General features: G+C 34.3%; 1 protein-coding gene and 1 long non-coding RNA gene across 8 annotated transcripts in view; one reads left to right on the top strand and one right to left on the bottom strand.

Moving 5' to 3' along the window:
• Positions 1–649: 649 nt before the first annotated feature.
• ITSN1 (intersectin 1) overlaps positions 650–12,506 on the bottom strand; it is a 100,051-nt gene continuing 88,194 nt past the window's right edge. For 2 of the 7 annotated variants that reach the window (XM_034436797.3, XM_087871246.1), the window contains exons 33-40: positions 11,252–11,350; positions 10,447–10,614; positions 8,794–9,006; positions 5,285–5,406; positions 4,759–4,841; positions 4,592–4,675; positions 3,338–3,511; positions 650–2,967 (exon numbers count right to left, since the gene is read on the bottom strand). In XM_034436797.3, the coding sequence (XP_034292688.2) occupies positions 2,819–2,967; positions 3,338–3,511; positions 4,592–4,675; positions 4,759–4,841; positions 5,285–5,406; positions 8,794–9,006; positions 10,447–10,614; positions 11,252–11,350 (1,092 nt within the window). In that variant the 3' untranslated portion in view covers positions 650–2,818. Of the gene's footprint in view, positions 2,968–3,337; positions 3,512–4,591; positions 4,676–4,758; positions 4,842–5,284; positions 5,407–8,793; positions 9,007–10,446; positions 10,615–11,251; positions 11,351–12,506 lie in introns of those variants that run through there. The other 5 variants (XR_015728204.1, XM_087871247.1, XR_015728205.1 and 2 more) reach the window with 5 other exon arrangements.
• LOC148113368 (uncharacterized) lies at positions 4,275–11,508 on the top strand. The gene is made up of 2 exons (XR_015728206.1): positions 4,275–4,894; positions 8,818–11,508. It is a non-coding gene; the product is annotated as an uncharacterized LOC148113368 (long non-coding RNA).

The raw sequence follows: 12,506 nt of genomic DNA, 5'->3' as shown, positions 1-12,506 counted from the left end.
GCATAATGGGGTGAGTTCCCGCTACTTGTCCCAGCTTCTGTCAACTTAGCAATTCAATAGCACATAAAAAATGCAAGTAGAAAAATAGGGACCACTTTTGGTGGGAAGGTAACAGCATTCCATGCACCTTTGGCATTTAATCATGCTGGCCATATGACCACAGAGATGTCTTTGGACAGCGCTGGCTCATCAGCTTTGAAACAGAGATGAGCACTGCCCCCTAGAGTCGGGAATGACTAGCACATATGTGCAAGGGGAACCTTTACCTTTACCTTTTTACCAAGATATTACTGTATTTATGTGTTGGTGAAAGATGTTGAATGCAAATATTGACAGATCTAGAGAAGGAGTATATATCTTTCTAGGACCATTAATAGTACTAACTGAATAACTAGAAAGAGTTTATATGCTGAACTATGAATTTTTCTTCATAGGTCAGTTAAATTTTGCATTATCCATAATATGTATTAAATCCTTTAGATTTGAATTTTCCATTCATGTGATCTTTTTAGACAGATAAATGATTTATCCAAACTTGCCGAAGTTTTATTGCCAGATATACTTATTGATGTCCTTTGAATGGTTCTTCAAGTTGTTGGCTTCCTGTCGTCTTCTAAAAATATGCAGCTAATTTGTTTTGACACCAGAGTTAATGCACCTGCTATTTTTATTGTCCAGTAAGATTTCTCTAAACAGATAAGATTTTTTAAAAATCTAGGAAACAACAGCCACCTTTGTTAATACCTTCTGAGTTCAAGCATAGCCAAAGAAAGTTAGAACAAAGACATTTAATATTTTTCCAGCACGAAGGAATTTTCTTTTTACTTTCTACATAATGTATTATTTTCATATACATTATATTTAATAAAATGTACTGATACAGAAAAAAGGAAAAGGTGAGCTTAGTACTATTTACATGTCTTAATTCAAACATTTCAAACAACATTGAAAAATAAAAACAAGTGATTTTTCATTGTGTTTTCAACCAGTCAGTGCTAAATAACAGCATGCCTATTAAGTTAAACTTACTCTAAAACTTGGTCAGTTTAAAGTTTTTAACTAAAGTGTGTTTCTCTGGTCAAAAAATACATAAGTATGTCATTTCTGATACAAAATTCTACACTATCTTCAATAAATAAATAGTAAACCAATTCTTAAAAGTATGAAATGTAAACTTTGTTGTTTTTCCAACATACAGGATTTTTTTAAAAAATGATTGCTGAAAATAATACAGTGGCTTCCTTGGAAATAATAATACACAAACAGTTTTAAGCACAATTTACATTTATCACCAGACCTTATATACCTATCAAGTATAAAGTTATTCTAATTTCCTAATGGAAATAATAAAGATTTGCTGTGCTAAATAACATTCATCTCCACAGGAAACATGAAAACTGATACCAAAACAACATGCAAAGAACAGCAAAACCAACACAACTCACAAGTACACTGACGTGCTAACAGAACCATCAACATCTCTCATACTGGAAATCTACAAAAATCCCCTTTTAAGCATGATCCTTGGGTATCAAATGGAATAATTGAAAATAAAAAATGTACTCGCACTGACCCAAATTCTTCTGTCAATGTGTCAAGTTCATCCCAAGTTCTTAAGCATATTTTGTTTAAGCACTCATCTGAATCAAGTTTTTCCTATTTGAAATTGCAGAACACCAGTGAATCTTTACATTTGCAGCATAGCAACAGGTTCCTTTGACTGAGATCACTCACTCTGCGAAGTCTCAGCACATCCAATGTTTGACAGGCAAATCTGCAACTATTTTGATGAGTTACAATATGTTACCGTAGTTTCAAAACCCATGGTGTATCATTTCATTTGACAGAGGCACATAATGCAGTGTAATAAACTGCCCTGTCTATAGATATTTTAGCCTTGCCTTCATAGACAATAACGGCTTTTGTGAACTAGAGCAACCTTTCCTTACCATTAGATTAATCACCCAGCAGCAATTTAATAATCTTATTGCAAGGTACAGCAAATACACTGCAGGACTTGGGTGACTCTACTAATTGGATCAAATATTCTTTCCAACTCAAGTAAAATACAAATACCTGAAGCACTGATGCATGGATAGGGATTAATCCATTTGGTGAAAGACTAATGCATATGAGAGGCAACAGGTTTCAGGTCCACTTAAAAGTCTTGCCTGCTAAAGGGAAGGGTTTTAAGTTACTGCACCCTGGGCCAGCAATTTACTCTTAATCCATAAAATGTCTGCTTCAACAAATGCTATGAAAAAGCAGTCTTCAGCTAAGCTCTGGAAAACATTCCAGGCTACCTGTCACTTCAACATTTCTTTCCTCTTTTTTTAAAAAAAACATTCAAATATCATGAACTTCCTAAAAAAAAATCCAAATATCTTACATGGCAAGAATGCATTCATGTTATAAGTATTTTTATATAAATATATTCACAATTTGTTTATATACTACTCTGAGGGGCAATAGGCACAACACTCTAGGATAAATTATTAGAAAGTCCAAAAATTCATATTAGGACACCCTCTTGACATAGCATGCTGCAGGAACCAGGAAAAAGTGCAATGTTTTCTCTACCTTGTCAGAACACAGACTAAGGTCTGTTATTCTAGAAACCCTGAATACTGCAGCAGAAATTCCACAGAAAACACCAGAACAAAAATAAAATGAAAAATAACATTTTTCTCACAATTTGGAATTTAGTATTGTCAAAAATTAATCTGGCTAATAAGAGTCCATAACATCTGCATGGCGAGTTATTTATCTCTTCTAAAAGAACTGAGCTATTTTGTAGAAACCTCTCACATTTTCCTTTTTAAGGCTCATCAAACAGCTGCAAATCAAGTCGGACAACTATCTCTCCTGTTGGGACTTCATGCAGGAGAAGACACTTTGTAACTGGTCCCTTTGAGCCTTGGTCTTTCTTAATATCAGCCACACGAATTTCTGTTCGACCCAAGAAATCTGAAATAGGAAACCCACAATTATAATGAATGTGAATATTGGGATCAAGCTGAAAAACAAGCACATCCTGTGCATATTTTATTTCTAGGAAAATGCCACAAAGCAAAGAACTCTAGGCATGAATGTAGACCAGTTAACTTTCCTTTCAGTTGCAACTACTTGTATTGTCTCTTATCCTCATTGAAAGTTCCCTGCCATTTAAAGGTGTACTTTCAATTATTATCAAGGCATGCTGTAAGAATGAGAAACCTGATATTTTCCATGCATGCACACTGCCATAAAAACACACTTCTCTCCCCATTGACTATATAGGTTGAGAAAAGCTGCTTTAAACATAAAACTAAGCTGAAAAATGAGAAGTGCCACTTACCATCAGGAGAGAATTGATCTCTCTCAAACACTGTTATGCACAGCACATCTTGTTCCAAATCTTTGATAAAAAACTGACAGTTAGAATTCCATTTGGGATTGAGAGTGTCCTGTATAGTCTTGGTGATATGACACTGTGACCCCATTGTCACTTCACAATACGGATTACTCTTTCCTAATAGAAGAATTCACATAGATGGTATAGGACTGATTACATATTTGCATCTATGAAGTCAGTAATTTATTTCTATTCTTTTCACAAGATATCACCATTTGCGTTTAAACAAGGAAATTCATCTGGCTTTTTGAGTGTATGAATGCTGCAAAATGAAATCTGGCATCATTCAAAGTTAATCATGTTACATGTGACTCACCATTTGAAATCCATATATTAACTAACTACTAATGGCTTGGGCAGTGAATTTCAAGGAGACATTTTTTTTTCCTTGGAGACAAAGCAGGAATCAATAAACTTCACCTTATCTGTCTGCCTGAAACTGCCAAAAATAGGTGGACTGATTTATGAAACATATGGAAGCTACCAACATTACAGGTAGTCCTCAACTTATGACCACAATTGGGCCCAAAATTTCTATTGCTAAGCAAGATAGTTGTGAAGTAAATTTTGCCCCATTTTACAACCTTTCTTGTCACAGTTGTTAAGTGAATCGCTGCATTAAATTAGTAACGCGGTTGTTAAGTGACTCTGACTTCCCCATTGACTTTGCTTGTCAGACGTTTGCAAATGGTAATCACCTGACCCCGGGACACTGCAACAATCATAAATATGAATCAGTTGACAAGCGTCTGAATTCTGATCAAGTGACTATGGGAATGCTGCATCAGTCGTAAGTGTGAAAAACAGTCACACAAGCAGTTCTTTTTTTTCAGTGCTGTTGTAACTTTGAAGGTCATTAAATGAACTGTTGTAAGTGGAGGACTACCTGTATTTAAAATTATACAGGGTGTACTAGTCTAGATAGCTACAGGTAAAGGTAAAGATGCTCTCAAGCTTAGCTTATGACAAATACATGGACATATGCAGGGTTTTGGCAACAGTATGGAAGTGGTTTCCCATTGCTGCCTATCTTGTGTTCCCATAATAGTCAACCTACTAATCTGCAGGAGATGATTCAAATTATATTTTTCAAACACTGTAATTTTTTTCTGACAAATTGTTTTCCGTTAAGCAGATTACATAACCCCAAGAGGTGCCCTCTGTCACACTGTGTGGGAAAAAGAATAATGTTCTTACCATGAGATCTGCAGGGCTTCAGTTCAATACCTTCAACAATGTTCACCATTAACCTTCCAATACCTGTTGCCCTTTGGGATCGGACTGTGGCAAGAACAGGCAAGATTCATTATAATATTCTTCTGTTATTTTGGGGAAAACTTAAAACTGTACCCCCAGTGCAGTACCTAAGTATGCTTTTTCCCTCTTCTTCTTCTCTGTTTCTATGTAAAGTTCAGAAGCAGCTTTGATTTTCTGAACCCAAGCTGTCCTTCAGAAAGAGAAGGTGGAAACAAAGTTACCCATTGTCATATAGGGTATCAGGTAAGCAAATCTGATTGCATGGAAGCATGAACCTATTTTAGCTCTAAGATTTATAGCCAAACTGGATGTGATATGAAGGATCTGTGCACCATATCTTCTCCATGAAAAATAAATAAGAGAGGGGATTGACAATCCAGGGAGAGCAAGGGTCTATTCCATTTTTTGTGCTTCTTTTCCCAATTAAAACTGTAGCCTAATCAAAGTTGTTATGGAACAAATAAGTATATAAATATAGTTGCTATGAAGTCAAAATAGGAGAATGCAAAGTTAAATGTTAATAACACTCCATGCTACGAGGTAATGAAACAAAGTATATGTAGTACATTTGCATGATAGAACAAAAAAAAAAGAGAACATTCAAAGTTCAGCGCTAATACAATGGTATTTTACCTTTCATTTATACTTTCTGCACGAAGTGTGTAGACTCGATCAATATGTGAGATGTGGAAGATGGGTTCATCCCCAGAAGGATCCGTAGGCAGTTTTACCAAAACCTCATTTAGAAATATAGGCTGCAGAAATATTACGCAACATTCAGTTTAATTTGGAATAAAAGCCTTAGAAGAGATGTTAAGCTTGGCACGCAACTGACTGGTATGCTGCTGGATAGATAGTACTTTTCTTTTTCACATAAAATATATGCCAATTATTCACTGCAATGTAAACCTTTTGTGTATCCACAGGCCATAACTACATTATTTGCAACATTAAAAAAAAAAAAGTATCCTCTAGGAAAATATTCAGCATATTTGCAAAGATATATTTGGTCCTTCTTTCCACAAAGGCTGTATACTGATCTGCTCAAGGCAGTAATTATATGAGCAATACAATACCCAGAATATTGTCATGTATACTGAAATACAGTTGTTATAGTATCACCTCTAGTTCAATGCTACAAATACTGTCAAAACATGGGCATTAAGCAGAAGGATACCGACATTATGTAAAAGAACTGGAATGTTGATCCCATTCCAAGCTTGGGTTCACCATAAATAGTATGGCCAAAACATGGGGAAAAGGCTCCTACAAACTGCCACAGCCTCAGAAATACCCAAAACATTTCATTGGTAGTGCAAGACACTGCCAGATATAGAACCTCACTGAGTCGTTTAAATGGCCCCTTCTCACTCTATGATTCTGTGATACCAATGATATATGATATGTCCCATAAAACAACTTATATCCTCAAAGCTGAAAATTGCATGCTTAACCAACTTGTTTATTTTATTTTTTTAAGATTTAACATTAGGTAAATTATGTCCATGACATTATTTTTCAGGCAACTTATATTTTATGAGACTCAACTTTATATGTTTTATAGTATATTGTGCACATATATTCTTTGTTTTGTGTATCCTCTGTACCTTCAATTTATAAATAATTATTTAATTCTGTTGGGAGTTAACAATCACCATCAGGAACATTCACTATACTAAATGTCTAAGTGGAAAATTGATTTGATTTAATTAATTTATCTGAAAACAGAAAGAGATCTCAAAGCAGAGAAAATGTTCTGCTATTTTTATTGCATGTCAATAGTAAATGTATGCTTTTAAACTAAAGCAAATGATTTGTCAAAAGCTTGACATAAGCTTTTGTTAATTAACTAATTACTTTTGTTAATTCATTAATATTACCAATCCGCAGCTTGTGGGAAAATATAAAGATCTGCCAGAGTTAGACTACATGACAACTATTGAGGATACTGTATGTTTTTGTTCCATCTCTGCTTCTGGGGGAAACAACACACATAAACACAACCAAACCAAAAAGGAGGACAAGACATTCTTTTCTTTGTAACCTAAAAAAGTAGTACATTTATAAACAATCACTAAAGACATTGCAGATTCGTATTTGAGGAATCAGAAATTGAACACAAGTGTATTTCCATCATTCTTCCAAACAGCTGGTGAATGCTGACTCGTCTGTAGCCATGAGGGCTAAGATGAATACATCATTCCAAATCTTGTCTATTCTTAAACATAATAATGTTTAAAGTCAGATGAGCCATACCATTTTTATTAGAACCATTTCACATTAATGTTTCCCTCAAACTCAAACAGTTCTGGGAAAGAAAGAGAAGAAATTTTTGCTAATATGAGGGAAGAAAAAGCAAGCATTAATTATCCCCTTCAAGTCATAATAAAATTTCCTTCCCTGCATCTCCAATTAGTTTTTTAAACTATCCAATACAATTTTAATTATATGGTTAGCAACACATCTAGCTTGGTCCCAAGAAACAAATAAGGGCAATCAGGGTGCTTTGGGAATATTAAGAATTGCAATTAACCTTCTAAGTGCCAACATTAGACTAATGAGGATTAAGAAAGCTAAGCGACTCTAAAATATGAGAAGGATAAGCAGAAGGAAGAGATAGAAAACAAGGGATTAGAACTGGCTGGCTGTTAGATGTGAAGGATTTATTGCTCAAGCCTATACACAAGAATCTAATCAATTAACATACAATACTAAATTGGCACCAGTTAAGTGTCAATGGAATTCAAGAGGGGTTGAATTTGGACAATTTGTGGGAATATAACAACTCTAGACTGATGACTCGCTTAACTCTGCTCACAGCTCTGCCTGTTACACTGGCTGGAATATTCCATACTGAATTGTTTTATTGAAAGTTCCAATTGTATCCACTATTTTCTACTGATGCAATTTAATTTTTATATCAAGTTGTCATCATTTTCCTCTCATATGTGAGAGGTACAATTGTGGCTGTTTTCACAAGCACTGAAAAAAACTGAACTAACATAAGAAAGAATTATGGTGATTGAAAAGATCTGCTGCATGTGCACCCAGCAAAACAAATATATTTAGGTTTATTAGGATAGATATGATTTTACTATATAGTCATCTATGCAATTTCTTTTGAATGTGAAGCAGCCCATTTACAAATATTTGATGGATCACATGAAGGTTGACAGTGATATAATGAAAATACTTTCCTTGTTGATCATATTGTTTACCTGATTTCATTACTTACTATAATATATATCTTTTATAAAATAAGCTTACATACTCCAAAGAAAAATGTCTACACACAGTGTTATTAACATCATCCTTCTTCCAAGGAATTCCTCTGATTATGACATTGTGCCATTATACCTTATTGAAAAATAAAGATCAGTGGATGCCTTCAGCTGATTTGAGAATTATCTTAATGGCTAGTGTTCTGCACAAGGAACACTGTAATTCATTATGTCAACAGTCAACTACTGCCTAGCACCAAGCCTGAGAAACACAGAACAAGATACTTTTATGTCATAGGCAAAGCAGGAACAAAAAGGGCTGGATTTAGACTGTTGGGGGTAAGGAGCTACACATATTGATAGAGAGTATTTAACTGCTCAAAGTGGTTTCTTTCTAGTATGCATCAAGTTTGACACCCAGCACTTTATTTCAAAGTAAAGTCTAAGATTAACTGGGCACCTTGGCTGGGAAGGATACTAGAGGAAATTTATTTATGAAATTTACATAGCTGCCCATCTCACAGATGTGACTCTAGGTGGCATAAATAAAACAATAAAGTAAAAGAATTTAAAAAATAACAGCATAATTTAACAATTTAAAAATTTAAATAATGTAAAAACAGTTTAAACACAGATATAAACAGGACCATGGGAGAATGAACTAGCTACCTACACACAGTGTAGCTACCTCATTAGCCCCGTATTTCCCGGACAAAAACTTCCTCGCTGGTTTGCTTTTAGGCAACAATAGCAACCATTTTGGAACAAGCATGGACTCATTTTGTGAAAATATCCAGACTGTGTTCCCAAAATTCCAAAGATTCCTATTGGCTTCAAGAGGTTTGGGATCTTCATGCTTTTGTATGAAAAAAGGATATTTTAATTAAAAATCAGTATTTCCCTTTTAAAAGTGATACTTACGGTTTTGTACATTTTATATTGCAGATTAGACTTGGGGCTGAAAACCTTGTCTGTGCCAGATGAACCAAGAGGTTTTATGATCTGCGTCAGCAGGAGGAAGTCGTTGAACAGAAAACCATACAATTCCTTGTTGCTCTTGGCCTTGTAGAGTTTTCCACTGTGCAGGAATTTGCGTGGCCCCAAGCAGTTTGTAACAGAATTAAAAACAAGTTGCTGAGGGGGAACAAAACATACACACACACAAACCCAGCAGCAGTGAGATGTATAAAAATATTCCAATCATGACATTGTTGTGTGTAATTGAATTAATGACATCAACTACTGTTCAGGGTAAATGCTTTAACCCAACAGTATAATGTCAGTACTTTGGTGGTGTGACTAGAAAATAAGGATTATTTGTGGAACTATTCCTTTAGGTTTGTGCCCTTCAATCAGATTTGAAAAAAGGAAAATTTAAAGAATTGAAGGATGTATACAAATAAAACCGGTAACAATACATTGGCACTATAGGTTTATAATACACTGAACTACCAGTTGATAGTTTTTTGTCTGTTGACAACACTGGCCATATTTGCTGTCACATTAAGACATAGATCAATATAAGTTTTATTATTCATTTATTCTCTATGGAGATTCTCAGTCATCCAGATCAGGGTAGTCCCAAAGGTGCTTTTTTTTTTTCTCCAAGGGGCAACTGAATTTTCTGTTTTTCTTTGAAGACGTTTCGCTTCTCATTCAAGAAGCTTCTTAATTTATTATAACTATTAAAATTATATTAGTATAGTAAGTGCCAGTAAGTATCAATGGACAAGAATTGAAATTGGCAAGTTGTTTCTTCTACTTGTTTTTTAGTACGGCTTTGCTTCTCACCCAGTGGACCTGTAGTTAAAATTAACTGTGCTTAATCTAAAGAAGGTAGCTTCAAAAGCCAGCATTTGAAGATGATTTGTTTTAAACTATCCACTATCAAACAAGGGAAAGGGACAGAAAAATCTGAATTTTTCTATCTGACCATATAACTTGGAAGGATGAATGGGAATGCAAAGCCTAAAGCACACTGATGCAACTTCATTTATGCTGAATCATGATTATGTGATATGTGAACACAGACTGTCTAGATTCACATTGTGCTAACCTGTGATCACACCATTTACATATTGTTCTAAGTCATAAACCACCATTTATAATGAAGAATGGCTGGGTTTCCTCTATACACTAAGTTAAAATCAAGCAAAGAAGATTAAGGCTTAGTGGATGTATAAACCCACTAAAAAATAACAACAACTGCTTTAATCTATACCTTTGATTTGAAGAAACACAGCCTTTTTCAGCATTATTGATATAGAAAACAGTTGATTTTTCTAGTGAAATAGTTTGCTGGTATGAAAAGAACTTAGTTGACTCAATAAAGTGGAGTACATTATGTCACAAGGGTCACCATCATATTGTGGCTTAATAAAAGAGTCAAAGAGAAATGAAAACTAAAAAACTGACACTGGTAGAAGTTATGTCTAATGGAGAGCAGGATAAAATTAATTTTAAAATCTTGTTAGTATCACTTTTAACTAAACAGAATTATTAACATTATTTCATTAGCTATCTTTTTTTAAAAAAAATTAAAATACCATTTGTTTGTTTATATTTAAGCTTTACCTCTGATAATCCTTCACATTGAACATGAGCCTGGATCCATTCTAATCTGTCTGAATTTTCTTTCTCACGTACACCTTCATTCACCTGTGAACACAATTCTTCCGCTTTCTCTAAAGCATGTTTCAAGTGGCTATGATCAGGGTGATTTTCAGGAGTATTTTCCAATATCTACGTAAAAATAAGCCAATTTAGTTCCTTAGAAACAAATCTATTCCCTTATAATTATAAGGGAATTAATTATAAAAATAAATAAAAATTAATTTAAGAAAGACCCCGTCCAAACCAATAAAGAAAAGTCATTTCTTGATTGTTAAAACTGATTAAGGCTGACTCATTTTCAAAGCAATTTTATTTTAATCTTTCTTATATTACTCTAACATAATTTGAACCTTTCATTATCTGTTCACTCCTCAGATTTACCTAATCATACTCTTAAAGAACTAAAAACCAGATCAATTTACATTTGAGTTTCATCTATGTAGGGAAGCGTCAAACCTCCAAATAAAACTAATAGAGGAGAGGGGAAAGTGACAGACCTATATATAACAAAATGTATGCAATTTAGTTTAGGATTAGGTAGACTACATACGCTTGTGAAAGTCTAGCATTTAAAGCTCTCATGGTTACAGACATAGACATAACCACAGACATGGTTACAGACATTGTAAGGGCAGACTTACAATCCAACATATCTGGTGATTACCAAGTAGAACTGGCTGTTCTAGAATGACAATAGTGCATATCAGATAAATTAACAAAGTAAATTTGGATCTCAATATTTTAATCTGATAACAAAAGGACTTACATTTTTTATTATTAGAGGATATCGTGTAACCCGCTGCATAGGCTTTAGCAAAAAGCTTGACAATGGCATTCCTTTACAGCGAGGATCCATTGCTAATTTCTGAAATGTTGAGAAAGTAAGAAATATCAGCTGATTGTACTTTTAAACTGTAAAAATCAAACAGGATCTTCCTTTACTGTTTATATTATGTAAATTATCAAATTCTCTCTCTCTCTGCCTGTAAATCTATAGTATTAAAATATGTATAGCAGGTCTAAGTTGCTTATACAAATGCTATCTATTGGTCATTGAGAAATAGAATTTTGAGCTGTCTCGCCTAGGGAAACTGAATGGAAATTGTAAAGGGGAAAAAGGAGTGGACATTTGTTCATGCACCAGTGGGGTTCACTCATGATCAAAATTCCTAATCCAGTCTTTCTTGCATGAGCATGGTGACTAAAAGCCAAAGAATATTCAGTGCCCTCTCTTACTCCAGGAGCATACACTTTCTGATTTGAGAAATTTTATTTTTCTCTATCCTGATTATTAGTCCAAATACATATTAAGAATTAACAGGTAAACTATACATTTATTTTCCATAACACCTGAAGGCACGACAAGAAGCAATGGGTGGAAATTTGTTGACGGAGATCCAACGTGGATATAACGAAAAATTTCCTGATAGTGAGAACAATTAATAAATGGAACCACTTGTCTCCTGGATTTGGAGGTGTTCTGTCTCCGGAGGGTTTCAAGAAAAAAATTGGACAACCATTTGTCTCGGATGCCTGTCTTGGGCAGAGGGTTGGACTAGAAGACCTCCAAGGTCCCTTCCAGCCCAATGTTTCTATGATTCTATGTAAAATTCAAAGTTTTCTCAAAGAGGCATAAGGCTCTCTTAGTGAAAATTTCTAGTGAAAATAGATTATTTCAAATATGCATCTATTTTATTAACGAAGCTTTGATATATCAGTATATTGGTTTTAAAATGTATTGTGATTATAGTTATGTGAATTGTAATGTTATATTGAGGTACTGATCCAATCTTTTGAAACTGATTCTGATATGTACTTGATTTTGCAATATATGCATGTTTTTACTACAAACAGATAAAAGAGATTTGCTTTAGATAATGATGTCCAAGATACATTTCTGTGGATCTATGTCACAGAAATCTCAGTTTGGGATACTGAGAAGCTTTTAAAATTCTCAGTGTCCCAAGCTGATAAACATGAGGGCTTAATAAACACAGACTTAAAAGATACTGAGCAATAGT

The sequence above is a fragment of the Pantherophis guttatus genome, chromosome 5, assembly GCF_059756535.1.
Source record: "Pantherophis guttatus breed Tessera chromosome 5, ASM5975653v1, whole genome shotgun sequence".
Classification (NCBI taxonomy): domain Eukaryota; kingdom Metazoa; phylum Chordata; class Lepidosauria; order Squamata; family Colubridae; genus Pantherophis; species Pantherophis guttatus.
This window is presented reverse-complemented; position numbering and strand designations above follow the sequence as displayed.